Source organism: Myiozetetes cayanensis, unplaced genomic scaffold, assembly GCF_022539395.1.
Source record: "Myiozetetes cayanensis isolate MyiCay16 unplaced genomic scaffold, myiCay2020 scf7, whole genome shotgun sequence".
Taxonomy (NCBI): Eukaryota; Metazoa; Chordata; class Aves; order Passeriformes; family Tyrannidae; genus Myiozetetes; species Myiozetetes cayanensis.
Genome location: NW_026087964.1, coordinates 19,008,527 through 19,026,196, shown reverse-complemented (window position 1 = coordinate 19,026,196; position 17,670 = coordinate 19,008,527). Strand labels below are relative to the sequence as shown.

Here is a 17,670-nt window from a genome sequence, read left to right as displayed (position 1 = left end):
TTTATTTATGGAAACAATCAAATAAAAATGAATACCTAGAAAAAAGAGATATGCAATGTGTATTTACAGCAGTACATGCCAGAGCCATTATAGCTAAGGGTCTCTCAGCATTTCCTTTATCAAATCCCATTTTTATGGGTTATAGCTGGGTTGTAAACATTTGCTGCAGGCTGTAACAGGAGTGCAGCATCAGTGAGCAAATCCTTCTTATCAAGTTTGGCTCAGATAATTTCAGGCATTTCTATGCTTTTAGCTGAGTTTAAAAGTATGTATTTCTTTATTACTTTTGCATTTCTCTTCCAAAATCTATTTTAAAATTTTTTATAAGTGGAAACATAACCATCTTGGTGCAATACATTTTGTAAGGCTGCAATTTGCTTTATGGACCATTGCCTTTAACTACTAAAAAAATATTTACAACTTATACTGACTTTTAAAGTATATTCAGAGCAACCACTTGTTATACATGAAATTCCATTTTCATATAGTATATAACCATCTTTGGACATAGTAGCCTGTCTGTAAAACTGTTCACTTAAGGTTAGAAATGTTTGTTGGGCAGGGAATTTGGTCCTTACTTACTCAAGAACTGGATGATATATTCATAGTAAAGTAAGTAAATAACCCTGCTTGATTTCTGTTATGTGCACAAACCTGTTTCTTCATGCTGTTACTTCTGTGGATTTGTGGTTGACAATTGTTCTGGGGCTATTCAAAGGGTACTTAACTTCTTTCAAAGATTTTGAAATAGAGACTTTTATATGTATTTTGATATATATCAGAAAAACATTTTTTGGATGGATTTAAATATCTATAGGGAAAACATACATAATGGTTTGGAAAGTTTAGGGGTATTTGGGGGCAAAAAATTAACTAATCAGGGGTTAGCAAAGAGTTAGAACATAATCTGCTCAGATGCAGTGAGATTTGGTTAATTGGAGTGAAAAACACTTCTAGGGTAATTTGATGCCCTCAGGGATTCTGAAGTACTTTGAAAAGATCACTGGAGTGTTCCAAGAGAGCATACATATATATTAATACAAAACCTCTAACAGGAACACTTGGATCACATTCTCTGTGCTAGTCTCTCAGGCTAGTCTTCCTCTTCTTCAGAGGTTTTTATGATGCTTAAATTTGTGTATTTGTTCTTTCATGTTGCACACATTGCAGTTATGAAGTAAGCACATTATTGTTTTAATGGTGCACTTTGCAGTGTTCTACACTAATTTTGCCCACTTTATATGCACTGTGGATACAACTTTCCATTCCTCCCTGCCCCTCCCCCAATATATTTTATGACCTGAATCTTTTGGAGCAAACAGTTGAAATATTCATGATATTCCAATTGCATAAGGCGAGTCTAATTCATTCAGACTACTGAGCATTAAAGTATATTGATCTTAGTCTGGTGAAATATCTGAACATAGTGAATGAGACTGAGTGGAACTTTATTACTTCACCTCCTTGTGTTCATGTATTTGTAAGATGTTAAATTATTAATGCATGCAACCATACTCAGACATGCATTTTCTTGATTACTCAGTACCCTTGACAATATCAAGCTTAACCACCACACCTTAATGGAAGAGATTGTAAATTGCCAAGTGTTTTTGCTTAGAAGCATGGCCAAATATGGAATAGCACTGGTGATAGCTTGCCTCTTTAGTGACAGTTGAAATTTAGACTCCTTGGTTTCTGCTTACAAAATTGCAGTAGTTCTTTCCCATTGATGTGGCTTCCAAGAGGTGAACGTGCTGCCTGTCTACCACCTCAGTCTTTAAACTGCCTGGAATTAAGCATCTTAGAACTAGTAGTCATGATTTTAAGCATCTCGATCATCAATTTGTTTTGATTTGTGTGTTGATTGTTGGGAGTTAACTGAATGGCTGTCTTTACTAACATCTCCACTGATACATACTCTCATTATTTTTATTTACACCTTCTCTTCAAGGTGAATGTTATCTCTTAGTGGTGTAGCTATGCCATCAAGCATAGTTAGGAAGAATGGGGAAACTAATGTGTAGAGAAGAATGGAGCTGCTGCTTAACTAACTGCCTTTGACTAACTTTTTTCTTGTTTAGAAGAAAGAAATGACTGGGTTAATACGATGCTCAATGCCTTGAAATTGCAGTCTGATAATAACTCTCAGTCTCGAACTTCTGTCGCCCCTGAGAAAAGCGGATACCTTGAGCTGAAAGGATACAAAGCCAAAATCTTTATTGTACTTCAGGGGAGTACTGTATGGATCTGCAAAAATGAGCAGGTAAATTTTTCATATGTTTTTTGTGAATGAAAGCTTATAAAGATGGTTTAACTAGTGGATTGGAAATTGATGGCTCCTTGTGAGTAGGTACGTTTCAATATAAATGCATATGTCTTTTTATGTACTACTTTATTGCTGCAGTCCTCAGAAGGCTTCACAAAGCAGGTGAAGTATCATGATGTCTGTTGTATAATATAAAAAAGCGAATATATAGTGAGGTAAAGTGAAAAGCTCTGAGTGTCACAGCATGTTAGTGTCAGGGCTGGGATCAATTCACTCTTTGAATGTCGACCATAAGCACTCAATCAGAAGGCCTATTTTGTGCACTGTTTTCCGTGTCTTATAATATACTGCTCTGTCAAGTGTGTTATACAGAAGCACATGGTGGTTTGTAACTGAAACTTCAACTGTTCAACATGTCCTTTGTGTTTCTGAGAATGTATATTGACCAGTTTCTGTTGTACACTGTAATATTTTAAACAAATGCAGTATTAAAAAATGTGAAATAGGCCTGTCATTTCAGCTCCCAAAATCTAGGGCTTTTGATTTTTCTTTGGGCATGACTGTATGATAGCGTGAAGTACTGTGGAACTCTCTAGGATGGCATAGGTAGGGAATAAATGGAGATAGTTGGGTTCTATGAATGATTGTGTGAACAAGGGGAATAACAGTCTACTTCAGGACATTAAATGGAAGGTGTTATTTCTGGGTGAGGACGTTGGTTACTCACAAGTAGCTGGAACCTCGAATGACACTTGAGGGAGGTATTTTTACATATTTGCCTTGTTGTCAGTTTCTTTCAAATTTCTGTAAAGGCAAACCCTTTTTTGAAATATGAATGGTCTCTTAGTAAGACTTTTCATTTTGGAGTTGATCTCACTTCCTCTCCTGTTGATCTCTTACATATGAAATTATTTGGGTGGGTTTGGGGAGCCACGTAATGTTCAATATTATTCATTCTTAGAGAGGAGATTTGAGACAGAGAAAGACCTGTTTTTCTTTCTACTTACTGTACTCCAAGGAAGTTTTACCTTTTAGGTAAATTCTTTGAGGTCAATCAACAGCCAACTAATTGAAAGTGTTGTATTGTGTTTGCATGGCAAACATGAGGAGGGAAGACCAGCAGAGACAAAGTATCATGAATTGACCACAACCCCCATTCCCTGTCCACCCAAGCCACTGAGTGGGGAAGAGTAAATCAGAAGGAAAAAAGGAGAGGTGGAAGGAAAGGTGCTTTCAGATTTGCTTTTGTTTCTCATTATCTGCTCTGGTTTGATCAGTAGTAAATGAAGCTGATTTGCCCAAGTTGAGTCTGTTTTGCCTGTGACAGTAACTGGTGAGTGATCTCTCTCTGTCCTTAACCTTGTCTGTTAATGATCTGTTTTATTTTCTCTACCCTGTCCACTTGAGGAGGGGAGTGATAGAGCAGCTTTGGTGGGCACCTGGCATCCAGACAGGATCAACCCACCACAAATGTGATACAGTTTATGGATTTATGCTGCTCTGTAGCTATAACAAAACTCCACAAGTGACTTAGATATGTAATGTGTTACCAAAAATGTACTTGCTACGTGCCATTTGAATTTAAGCCAACAACACGTGTTTTGCCAAATAAGCATCATGGAGAGAAATTGGTCTTCATAGTTGATCACAGTACTCTTATATCTATACTGAATTCCTCAGTCTTGATTATTGTAATGAGCAGGTGACCTGTCAGTTAGTTCGTTTATTTAAGTAAAGTTTACAGCTGTAGGTCTTTGAGGAACAAAACCAAAATGAAAACACCACCTGTCCGTTCTGAGACCCTGTACTTCACTGAGGTTCCCTTGCATCAGTCAAGTAGAAAGAATGAAGTTGACCAACTTATTTTGCAATCATTGCTTGTGGGATGATCCACACTGTGCTGCAGTGCTCAATATTACTTTTCTGTCATGAGGTTTCCAGGTATTCCATCAGTGAGGATCCATGGAAAGAATTCTCATTGGTGAAAATCCTCTTTTGTGAATGTTCATTGTTAACTAGCCCCTTTTCCCTTCAGGATTGATGCTTACTGAATCTTATGCCCCTGAATATTTTAGAGTGGTCCTTAGGGATGTTCTGAGCTTCTTGATTAAGGCACAAAGGTGTACAGACTTGTGGAGGCATTTCTTTTCCAGAGTGATAGGTCATTTGAAATTAGTTATGTCCCTCTTGAGAGTTGCGGTACCAGGCATGAAATTTTTACCTTCTTCTTTCTTACTCTACTGGAATATAACTGTTGGGAGCATCTTTCTTGCTTCAAGCAGATGCATTGATCCTCTCTGTTGATACAGGGCATTCCCAGCTCTGCTCACTGTGCTGAGTCAGTTTTTCTGTCTGTGTATGTTGATACAAAACCATTGCAGAGCCATTCCCTTTTGAAGGGTTCTTGATTGCTCTTTTCTACATTTTCAGAGTGGAGATTATGACTCAGATAATCTAAGACTGCTTCCCCTTCCTCCCCCATCCGTTTCTGTAGTTAAAGATTTTTTCTAAATTTTTTTTGTGTGGGTGTGCATGTGTGTTGATTATATTACTTGTGCAGCTGTATAGAAGGTTGTGTCTGCTCTGCTCTTTCAGCATCATGGAGTTAAGAATTGCTTTAGCTGATCTTGAAAGCACACACTTATACAACCTTTCTACTAGACATTTATTCCCTTCTACTATGTGGATGCTCTGCAGAGATCACTGACTGCAGTGCAGCAGAAGGCAAACCAAAATCAAGCCCTGAAACAGAATAGTAGACATGCTGCCAGCCTGTCAGCTCCTCCTGTGTGTATGAATATTGCAAGCAATGGTGCACAATCGGCTTCTTCCCAAAGCTTATTTACTTAAAACCAAAAATAACAAATGGTCCTAAGAGGTTTCTATTTAGATTCTCAGTTTGAACAATGTCCTTTGTTTATGCAATTTATGAATGTTTGTGCAAGAGAAGAAATAGTTTCCTTTAATAACCTGCAATTATTTTGGTACCTCTTGTGTTTTAATTTCAAGTGGAAAACCGAATTATTTTTACTGCAGTACTGAAGAAAACCCCAGTAATTAAGCACTAGTCCATTAGAGGGCACTGTTGATCCAAAAATATTTCCCCGTCCCAAGTTTGCACTTCAGCCAGTAATTACCAGGCAAATCTGTCCAGGGATGTCCTCAAATCCTGTTCGTATTGGAATTCACATCCATGCTAGAATGATTCCCACAGAGCCTTAGAGGGGTTTATTATAACTGCAGTGCTATAAGACACCTATTTAGACTTCTTACAATGTTGAAATGAGATTGGATCAAGCTGATTCATTGATTTCTATTAAACTTGATAGAGAAGAGCCCACTGTTACTTTAAAAAAAATTCTACACTGTTAAAAGTGGAGAAGATCCTAAGCCAAATGCCAAAGCCTGACATAACCACCATGAACTTTGTGAAGTTCAGACTGAGATCAGAACATCATGTCTCAGGCCTATTTCTAGTTAAAAAGTGATTGGTTTAGCTTGAACTTCTGGCAGTGATATAGTGTTAGTATGAAACCATCAATTTTTTTGACTCCTCATGTAGTGTAAATTTCTTAAACTTCCTGTCTGAAGCAGAAGTGAAAAATAAATCGTACAGAATCAATTTGTTCAACCTACAGCTGGCTGAAATTCCCATTTCTGTTTCAAAGTCATTCGTGCTTATATAAAAACATGTCATCTGATCCTTCACAACAGCTCAAACATTGGCTTGAAATGTCAGTCTGCTGTGGTGGTGCCAGTAATAACCTCCCCTCTCTTACCATTAGAAGGGCTTTGACAGATGCTTATCTGGTCTGCTCAAATGTACCCCCTTTGTTAGGTTATGTTTAAGGTTCACTGATATGTAAAGTCACGGGGGAGCCTAGGCATCACAGTTTTTGTGCCGTTACTTCTTCAATTTTAAACTAATTGCAAACCTACTCCAAAAAAGATTAAAAAATGCATTTAAAATAACACACTGTAAAGTGGTTCAATCAGAGAAGAAAAATGTGCCAGTGACCGCCTTTACAGGGAACATCTGCATTTTACAATCAAAAATAATTTTGTGTGATGTTGTTCTAGGTGGTTGAATATATTATTAAAGAACATGGAGAAGGGTATAAACATGACTTCTATCAAAAAAGATTTAAAAGTTATTATTAAGTTCTTCAACATGCAGGTAAACTTCCGCTCTCTGAGGACTTTTTCCTATTTGTTTGGTTTTGTGTATATATATATATATACAGTTAAATGACAAAGGGTTTTTTGTGTGTGCAACATGAAGGTTTGAGGTGACAATGAAACAGAAAAACCCAGTATTTTTCAAGAATACTTAGATCGCTCTCAATAACTCAATGTACTGTAGAATTAAGGCAGCTAGAACATTAATTTGTACCAAGTTGATTTCTGTTTAATTGTAAATATATAAGTCAGTGCTCATAGGAAACAAGCTAAAAACCTAGTCAGTAGCTTTAGTTTGCTTTTTCTCTTTTAAATTCAGGGAAATGTCAAATACTGTTATTTCTATGCATTTGTCATGTTTGGTTCAGAAGTAAGTTTAAACATAGCAGTAGCAACGCTGATGACTTTTTTTCCTCAGCCTGCATCCTTTATTTCAGGTATTAAACTAATTAACACTGGTGAAATACTTTTGTGAAGTTAGACAACCATTGCAACAGTGATGAGGAGAGCAGTTCTGTGGAGGCAGTGTAATATATCCTCACTGAAATGCTTGTTCCACAAGCTTAGATAGATAGGTGCAAATGTATGCCATGATCATCATAGAATCATCATAGAATGGCTTGGAAGGGACTTTAAAGATCATCTACTTCCAAGCCCCCTGCCATGGGCAGGGATGCCACTCAGTAGACCAAGTTGTTCAAAGTCCCTTCCAATCTGGTCTTGAACACTTATAGAGATGGGGCATCTACAAGTTCTCTGGGCAAATTGTCCCAATGCCTCACCAGCCTCATAGTAAAGAATTTCTTCCTAATGTCTAATCTACACCTACTCTCAGTTTGAAGCCATTCCTCCTTGTCCTCTCACTACATGCCCATGTAAAAAGTCCCTCTCTGTATTTCTTGTGGACTCCTTTCAAGTACTGGAAAGCAGTAATTAGGTCACCCCTAAGCCGTCTCTTTTCCAGGCTGAACAATCCCCATTCCCTCAGCCTTTCCTCATAGGAGAGGTGTTCCATCCCTCTAATCATCTTGGTAACCCTCCTCTGAACTCACTCCAACAGGCCAATTTCCTGCCTCTACTGGGAACCCAGAGCTGGATGTAGCACTCCAGCTGGGGTCTCACCAGAGCAGAGTAAGAGGGGCAGAATCACCTGCCTCAGCCTGCTGCCCACACTGCTTTTGATGCAACCCAGGGCACTGTTGACTTTCAGGGCTGCAAGTGCATGTTGCCAGCTCATGTCCAGGGTCTCCTCCACCAGCACCCTCAAGTCCCTTTGGCAGGGCTTCTCTCAATCTGTTCATCCCCCAGCCTGTATTGATACCAGGAGTTGCCACGACCCAGGTGCAGCACCTTGCACTTGGTCTTTTTAATCCTCATGAGGTTCTTGAGCTTGTCCAAGTCTGGATAGCAGCCTGTCTCCCAGCTGTGTTAACTGCAGCAGTCAGTTTGTTGTCATCTGCAACTTTGCTGAGGGTGCACAACAATTCCTTCATCTGTGTCATTAAGGAAGATATTAAGTAGCACTTGTCCCATTATAGACCCCTGAGGGACACCGCTAGTCACTGATATCCATTGGGTCTGTGAGATGTTGACCACTACCCTCTGGATGTAACCATCCAACCAATTCCTTATCCACCTAACAGTCCACCCATCAAGTCAATCTCTCTACAATTCAGAGGGAAGGATGTTGTGGGAGACCACGTCAAAGGCTTTAGAGAAGTTCAGACAAATGACATCTGTAATTCTTCCCTCGTCTACTGCTCCATCATAGTCACTCCATCATAGAAGGCCACTATATTGGTTAGGAAGGACTTTGACTTGGTGAAGGCATGCTGTCTATCTGAATCTGTCCTCCATGTGCCTTAGCATATCTGCTAGGAGGATCCTTTTCAAGATCTTCCCAGGCACAAAGGTGGGGCTGACAGGTCAGTAGTTTCCAGTGCAGGTTTGCAAGCTGCAGTGCATGATGCAGATTAAGCTCTGGTTGGGAGCCCAAGACAACAGGCTGTGAACTGCCAACCCTTTGCATAACAAAGGGCATGAGTGGTGAATGGACTCTAAGAGACACAGCAGGAACCAGGGACTCAGGTGGAAGTGCAAGATTTGTGAGACTTGTGAGCATGTAGACTTTGAGGGTGTAAAAGCCCAGGGGTTCCTCTGTTGGAGATCCTCCTGGGAGGCAATAGCTTGAGCTGTTTCTGTGCTACTGTACCATGAATAAACTGCTTTATGGAATGAGACATGAGACTCTGCTATGGGAAACCTGGGGTCAAACTGGTAAGAAAACCTGGTCTGACTGTGTGAGTGGGATGTGTGAGGAGTCAAATGGGCTGCCCGTCACTCGCTGGAGCTGACCCCTGTGAAGACACGTTGGTCCCAGCAGATAAAGTCACTGGTATTGGGAGTGTGATTGCCAGGGAGTCCTGTGAACGGTCAGAATGGGAAGTTTCCTTAATACCAGGGTCCTTCTTTCTACCCTTTTTAAAGATGAGTACAGTGTTTCCCTTTTTCCAGTCACCTGGGACTTCACCTGACTGCCATCACTTTTCAAGTATCATGGAGAGAGGCTTCACAGCTACATCATCCAATTTCCTCAGGACTCTGGGATGCATCTCATTAGGTTCCATGGACTTACGTACATTCAGGTTCCTCAGGTGGTCACAAACTTGATTTTCTCTTGCAGTGGAAAGCGCTCTGCTCCCTCAGTCCCCATCCTGCTGTCCATCCACTCAAGAGGTGTGGGAAGAGAGGTTGCCATTGAAGAATGAGGCAAAAATTTGTTGAGTACCTCAGCCTTCTCATCTATTGTCACCAGGTTTCCATGATAGTATTTGTGAATTCCATTTCCTAATTAGTTAAAAATTCCATGATATACTATTGCAAATTTTTAATAGTTTAGCATATATCTTCTGTTACCAATTTGCCATGTTTGAAATCCATTAAAACTCATTTATGTAAATATGGTTTCTGAATTCAGTATTAATGGTGTGGTAGAGCTCAGACAAGTAATGTCACAAAAGGATACATTTATTTTTTGGTACATTGTACCAAAGAGCTAAATTGTATCGATATCCTTTTGTGAAAGCTAACAGAGAGGTGAGGCTATTCTTTTGTCCAATCTGAAGTGGAAAAGCAATATTACTGAAGACTAGGATTTGCCTAATCTATGACAAGTATGATCAGTTGAGCACTAGCAGTCACATTATGATGATTAAAATTTTCTCCTTGGTTGCAATGCTAAATAAATTGGATTAATGTGTGGTAGCAGGAGACCAAAGAGTATGCCTGCAATTCATTAATGTGTCTTGTAACTGACACTGTAATGTCTAGAATTCCAAGCACTTAAAAGCAGATGATTGATCATGATGCATTTAGCTTACAGTAGCTGATCAAGCAGGAAATGCAGTGTTCATAAAAAAAGCAGTTTGGGCATTCATGGATTTCTGTTGTTACTTAGTGGTGATTTTCAAGATTGGGTTGGTCTTACTTAAATCTCTATTGAAGTTCATCAGAGTAAGGGCCATTGGAATTTGTTGAAAATACCCAGAATTTGTAGAATCTCACCATTTTTTCTATTTCATACTTTTTCACCTCCCACCTCTTTTTGTACAAACATTTAATGCAACAGTGGATACTTGCTCCAAAACTGTTCTTTTCTGCACAGTGTGTTCTGGAAATGTGAACAGTATCTTTGATGACAGTGGAAAGAGAGCAGATTGGATTTGCTATTGGACTACTAAAATAATTAGGTCGTTGGAGTTTTCATCAGTTATGCGAAGTGGATGGTTTAAAATAAGAATTATAGAGATGATCCTTAAAATATTGAGAACTTCATTATCATTGTAGCTTTTTTAATCTTTTGGACCATAAAGACCATAAAGATTTTATTTTTCTTCATTTGTGCTGGTTTCTTTTTGTTGCTTGTAGCAGTATGGCATCACTCAGATAATAACAAAACATTGTTGTCTTTACTCCGCTATCTTCATCCACTGTCTACCCAATGTCTACAAATTTTATTCTAAATAAATACATTATCTTTACAGCAAAAGAAAAGAAATATACGATTTATAACATAGGAAGAATTTGGGGAATACCCCGATCTGCTTTCTCAGCAATAATTTCTGTCCCTGGTTACTAAATTACTAGGCCAAAAAGTTTGAACTTAATCAACTCACTGAATTCTTACTTCATGAAACACTTCAATGTCATGGTTATTAAATTAAATTCTCCCTATTAAATATTTTGTATGCAAAATATCTTGCTAGAGATGGTATGTTTTAAAACTCATTCATTAAAAATACGTATCTTAGAGATATTTCCAGAAAACTTCCTCAAAAGTTATTTCCATTTCAGCAGATGTGTCTGGCCCCCTCAGAGACCCAGCAGAATGATTTTTTGATACTTAACACTTTTAAAGAAATATGTGAAAAATATTACATGCACTGAATAGTAGAAAAATGTCAATCTTTGTTACCTTCATTTAAGATGGAAGGTTGTCAAAACACTTGGCAGTAGACACCCAGGGAACCATGTGAAAAGGCTTGGACAATGGTTGAGAAGGAAAATGTATTCAGGAAAATATATAGAAAGCAATGATTAAAAAAAAAAAAGTGGAAATAATCTTGTTTGTATTGTAAGTCATGCCTGGTAATGTACATTGGTATGTTTTGAGCATTCAAACAACTTTTATATGGTTGTTTTATATGGGGTTGTTTTTGCTGGCTTTCTTTTTCCTCATGGTAGACCTTTTTGTTGTACTTCTGTAACATTTCCAATCAAATTGCTTTGAAAAAAAAATGCTAATCCAAATAATGCAATGGCTAATGAGTGTATTTTGCTCATGGAGATAAACACTTTAATTATTGACTTTGGTAATCCTTTTGTGGATTCTGTTATATAATTTTTAGTTATTATATTATATTGATTATGTGTCCATTTCTTTGTTTAAGGTGAGCTAGTCTATTTAAAACATAATGCAAAAATCCCTTCTGCTCTCTGTTGGAATTACTCCATTTCCATTATGGTTAAAATTGTACCAGCCAATATTTCCAGATATTTCCAAATATTCTGTATCTAGGCAGAGAGGAGTCTGTATCCACTGCCTTACATTTGTCTGTGTTTATACTTGTCTGCAATTCAAGTGCAGTATGCAGAGCTGTTTTAGAGAAACATGAGTGAGGTTTAACAAAGGGTTTGAAGCAGTGTGGCTGCATTGGTATAATAAATATGGCTTTGTGTACTTCTCCCTGTTTCACTATCAGCCTTTCTGGCACTTGTTTGAGAGGCTCTGCAGGGCGTTGTATGTATGATGCTTTTTCCAGCCGAGGGCTGTAATTCCTTGCCATGGGGTCATAAAGAAGTTCAAAGACAGATAAAATGACAGCAGTCAGCAACAGCAGCTCAGTTCCTGCAACACAGGAGTAATTGCAGCCTATTATTACAATTGACTCTTGCTTCTCTCCCCTGAAGGAATTGAGCAGCTGCCAATTTACTGGGCTGCAAGAAAACTGATGAGCCAGGAGATGGGGGTCATAACAAAAGTTGTGAAAATGATCAAGGCAAAATTCATTAGTCCTAAGTAGCCATAAGAGAAGAAATGGAAACAGTACTGACTGGTCATCAATGATGCCCATGTGCAGATGGATTCTCACTTTCAGGTTGGTTTGTTTCACCTTGTACTTCATTTTTCACAAAAAGAAGCGAGGCAGATTCTATAATCTTTTGTCTTAATTTGTATAAAACAAACCAACCACATGGCAGGGGTCCCTGGCATTTTTATGCAACTTACCTAGAAGGGTTTATTTCACCCTGAATAAATACATCAACTGTTTTGCTCTGTGCTCTGTGATCATTCCTGTGCTTTAGGTGTTTATAAATTTCTCACTTCTACAGCTAAAAAAGGATGATCTATAACTTGTTTGGTTTTATTTAACAACAGTGTGCAGTTGGATGATCCTTAGGTACTCGTTTAGGGTAAATATGTACAATTAGCAGTGTGGATCTGAAATGTGTGTCTATTGATGTTACTGGAAATAAATAGCGATGTAGAAGAGAAGGGGTTGCATCTACATAAAGCTGTGTTTCAGACTTTATTTCTTATCCTTCTCTCATTGATGAGGTATGAAATATCAGAAACATCTTTTAATACATGCAATTTGAGCTGTACTGGATTTTTACAGGGAGGAGAAAAAGTAAAGGTTAATAGAGTGCACTGTAGGTACAAAACCAGAGGATGTTATTTCATCACAGTTCTGCATGACTAGGTGATGCTGCTGTTCAGGTCTTCTAATTGTGCAGGTCTTTTATCCTCAGACCTAAATTTCATTCTCCTACACTGCATCTATTTTAAAATTAACCTTAAGAAGCCTGTGCAGATTGTACTGTAGCTGTTTGTCCTTCTAAATGGAAACATTAAAGATGCGTTTTCAGTATATACAGGGCCATTTAAGGAAAGCTCTTACTTGTAGGATCTAAGCACACCTAGAGTGAATTTCCATCTCTGTGAATGACAACTGGAGCTTTGCCATACATATCAGAGTTACCAGTTTTTCACTTTAGTCCAGTATTTTGTTTCAGATCCAAATTCTTTGTTGTCTTAGTTTCTTAAATGACATTTTCATGCTGAGAAAATATACCTTCTTCTAACTTCAGTATGTTTGCAGATTACAGCAGCCCATTCTTCTAATATAGAAGGGGCTTTTGGTAGATTTTTTGTTCTCAAAAATTGTTGTAGAATGTTACAAGCCTCCCCATCCACAACTGGTACAAAATGCTGCTGCTGGGTTTCTGAGTATCCTAAATTGGAGTGATATTATAATTCTAGTTCTATTTTTACTGTTTGTGAGATTTTCTTTTATGTGTTATCTTGACCGAGCCTTTGCAATTTTGATGAAACTTGTGTGTGATGAGATGCACCTGCATACTTTCAGTTATGAACCAGAACAACATTTTCATAGCTGTGTTTCCCCATGATACAATGTGGGTTCAGCCTGCTGGTGTCTAGGTCAGAATCACAGAATATCACAGAATATACTGAGTTAGAAGGGACCCACAAGGATCATCAAGTTCAACTCTTAACCCTGCACAGAATCATTCTCAAGAGTCACACCGTGCGCCTTAGAGTATCGTCCAAACACTTCTTGAACTCTGTCAGGCTTGGTGCTATGACCAATTTCCTGGGCAGCCTGTTCCAGTGCCCAGTCACCCTCTGGGGGAAGAACCTTTTTCTAATATCCAACCTAAACCTCCCCTGACACAACTTCAGGCTTGGATCTTGTCACTGGTCACCAGAGAGAAGAGATCAGTGCCTGCCCCTACACTCCCCTCACAGGGAAGTTGTGACTGCAGTGTGGTCTCCCCTCAGTCTCCTCTTCTCCAGGCTGAACAGACCAAGTGACCTCAGCCACTCCTCATACAGCTTCCCTTCAAGGCCCTTCACCATCTTTGTTGACCTCCTTTGGACACTCTCTAGTCCCTTCATATCTTTCTTATATTGTGGTGCCCAAACCTGCACACAGTATTCAAGGTGAGGCCACACCAGTGCAGAGCAAAGTGGGACAATCACCTCCCTTGACTGGCTGACGATACTTTGCCTTACAAATCCTAGGACATGGCTGGCCCTCCTGTCTACCACTACTGACTCATTAAACTTGCCATAGACCAGACTTTCAGGTCCCTTTCTGCAGCCCTGCTTTCCACCATCTCATTCCCCAGTCTGTAAGTACATCTGGGGTTGCCTCATCCCAGGTGGAGAATCTAGCCCTTCCCCTTGTTGAACTTCCTCTGGTTGGTGATTGCCCAGTCCTCTCATTTGTCGAGGTCTCTCTGCTGGACCTCCCTGCCTTCCAGGAAGTCAACAGCTACTCTGAGTTTTGTGTCATCTGCAGACTTGTTTAGTACCCCTTCCAATCCTGTTTCCAAGTCATTTATGAAGATGTTGAAGAGCACAGGGCCTAAGATGGAGCCCTGTGGAACCCCACTAGTGGCAGGTCACCAGTCTGATGTCACCCCATTCACTTTTACTCTCTGTGCTTGACCTGTGGTTGCTGTGACCAGTACGGCCACCAATCTCCACTTCACTCACGAGATCCACTCTGTTGACAAGCAGCAGATAAAGGAGGGCATCTTTCTGAGTCATCTCCCTTAGGACCTATTCCATAAAATTGTCATCCAGGTGTTTTAGGAATTTTCTATTCTGGGTTGCACCAGCTGATTAATGCTCTCAGTTCATTTCTGACAAGTCCCCTGTAAGGACAAGGACAGATGACTTGGAAGTGTCCCTTAGTCCTCAAAGAATAATTCGTTGGTGTCATTGTCCTGGCTGGGAGGTCTGTAATAAACTCCCATGATGACATTCATGTTATTTGTTTTCCACTTGATTCTTACCCAGAGGCTCTCACCTGTGCCATTGCCAACTGTGAACTCCATACATTCGAACCCTTCTATTACATGCAGTGCCTCCCCTCTGCCTCTTCTGCCCTGTCTATCCCTCCTGAAGATTCTGTAACTGTCCAACAGGGCACTCCAGTCACAGGTCTCATCCACCAGATGGCCAGTGATGTCAAATCCCTGGGATTGGCCAAAACTTCGAGGTCCTCTTGTTTCTTCTCATGCTGTGTGTACTGGTTTTTAGGTGGATCTGCCTGTTCCTATCAATATTATTCCTTGTTAATGGAAGAATGAAGGAAATCGCTACCTGTGCTCCTGATAATTCTACCAGTCATCCCAGGGCCCTGGAGTCTCTTTTGATTGCCCTTGGACTTCCCTTTATTATTTCAAAGTTTGAACAACTGATAGTGGATAGTAATTGGAGAGCTGTATTAGACTGGAGAGTTTTACAGTAATTTCCCTTTCCCAAGCCCCTGGCAGACAGCAGACTTCCCTGTGATTTGGGTCTTGTCTGCATATTGGGCCTTCCATTCCACTGTTTTTTGATCGGCCTGTAAATCAGTGCTTCACTGTTTTTTGGTCACTTTCCATGAACAAATTACCAGTTAGGTCCTGCTCTTTACCAGTTACGGATTTGTAAGGCCTCTTGGCTTACCTGAACATAGTTATATGTTTATGTTTCTAAACTGTTTTTTTATTATTGTGTGATTTTAAAGGCTGTTCTAATGCAATAGTGGAGATGAGTAAGTAGTGATCAAGGCCTGTTGCCCCAACCCAAGAATATGCTCTGAAACCCATGTTGCTGTTGACAAGTTTTGTTTTTTCAGTCTCTCTCTAAATTCAGATGAACAAGATTTATTTCTTAGTTTTGTAAGTATTTGGGCATGAGTGAGAGACCTGAGAAGTGAAAACAATGTATCTGTAGCTTATTGTGAGTCTTGAAAGATCTTCCTGTATTGTTCAAAGTGTGACAACAGGACGCTCATTAAAACAAACAGAAGATAAATGTATATACCATAAATGGAGATAACTTGTTCAACATGTAATATTTTCTTATCTTTCTACTAACTAGCTCTCCAACTAGTAACACAGAGTATAAAGCTTCTTTGAAAGGAGTATGCAGAGGAATTTTTTTAAGGATTTTGGTTTATATTAATAAAAAATTTAGATTATGTTAATTTTGATAAAGGAATTTTGTTTGTTTGGAAGGGTATATTAATTCTACATGCAGTCATGAAACATGAGTATAAGTGCAGATATTTTGGAGCTGGAGCCTTTTGTAGCTGTGATTTGACTTTGATCATTATAAAATCAAAACTAAAAAAATAAGTCATTAAAAACAAATGGCAATGGGTTTTATATGAACTCATAATAAAACTTATTTATGGTAGATTTACTAGGAATTCCATAATCTCTATAAGGATTTAATAGTATAGTCATTTCATTATTAAGTATTGAAAACTAGATTGCTTGTTTGTAAACTGCATTGAGTTTTGAAACTCTTATATATTTACTTTTACACTAACAGTATTTTCTTTATGTGAAATCACTACCTTCATTACATAAAGCCCAAGCAAATATGAAAGTGAATACCTGACAAGCAGTAGCTGTATGTGTGTCCATTAGTGATTTTGCTTTACAGAAATCATTGTAAAAAATTCAAATTAGTTTGAAATGGTTCAAATTCATTCAAAATTAATTCAAAATAGTTTCTATGCATTCAGAGAATTTTCATCTTTTTTTGTCACATAAAGACAAATTAGTATGAGTAAATCTAAAGCCAGCAGAAGAAAATATTTTCTTTATAAACAAAAACAAATAAAGCAACCCCTCAAAACAAGCAAACAAAACCCCAAGCCTGCCTTCTCTGTATTTGGTTGAACTAAATGTAAGGAAGATGTCTTCCCAGGAGAGAAAATGCTGAAATGACTGAGTGTGTTAGGAAAGATTTGTGCTTATAAAAATCAATGGTGCAGCATTGTGGTTGTCATGGCATCAGCCCACGCTTGGTCCGAGCACAGAAGAATGTATGGTGAACCTGTTGGTGCTACTATCCTTGGAATAAGTATTGCAGAAGTGGGAAGAATTCACAAACCATAGTTTGGTCTCCTTAGGTTTCTGATTCTGGGTGTTAGAGGGAAGTTGCTGCTTTACACTGGCTTCTAGAAAAGGTCTGTACCTCCATGGAGTCTAGGACACATTCTTCAAAGTTATGGAGTGTGCATACACACTCTCAAAATTTAGATTTTCTGCTAAATATTTATATATTTCATAAGAAAAAAATATTTTTTTTTTTGGTTCACATAGTCCAAAAGTTTCTGAATTCCAAATTTTAGCAAATCTGAAATTTTATGGAGTCTTTAATGCTAGGGTGAATATTTCGTACACAGATGAGAATTTATACTGCCTGGCAAAATGCTTCTGTGTGGTTTTACACTCTCCTTAGATTATTTTTTATCTCTTAAATTGAAGATCACAATGTCACTTGTTAAAGTAAAACTTTTCTCTTCATGACTCTCTGAGCAGCAGGTGTCTGAAATCTATAACCTGGAAAAATTAGTTAGCACAACCTAGAACTCTCTATATTTCATGTAATTTATTAATTTATTTCTAATAAGGGTGTGTCTGTGGGGGGGTGTTTTTTGTGTGTTTTGTTTCAATATGCATCATTTCAGAAGGGCAATTCAGTTTGATAGGTTCAGAAATCTGAACTGTTCATTTTATCAACACCCGTAGAGAAATCCCTTAGGCATCCAGTTATGATAAAATGGGGCATGTTTGGAATATATTCAGAATACCATAGGTATATTTTTTAAAATTTATTGAAGTAGGAGGTA

General features: G+C 38.6%; 1 protein-coding gene across 1 annotated transcript in view; it reads left to right on the top strand.

Moving 5' to 3' along the window:
- ARAP2 (ArfGAP with RhoGAP domain, ankyrin repeat and PH domain 2) overlaps positions 1-17,670 on the top strand; it is a 121,192-nt gene that overhangs the window by 29,679 nt on the left and 73,843 nt on the right. Inside the window, exon 9 of the mRNA XM_050338557.1 lies at positions 2,082-2,263. Coding sequence (XP_050194514.1) covers positions 2,082-2,263 — 182 coding nt within the window. The remainder of the gene's footprint in view (positions 1-2,081; positions 2,264-17,670) is intronic.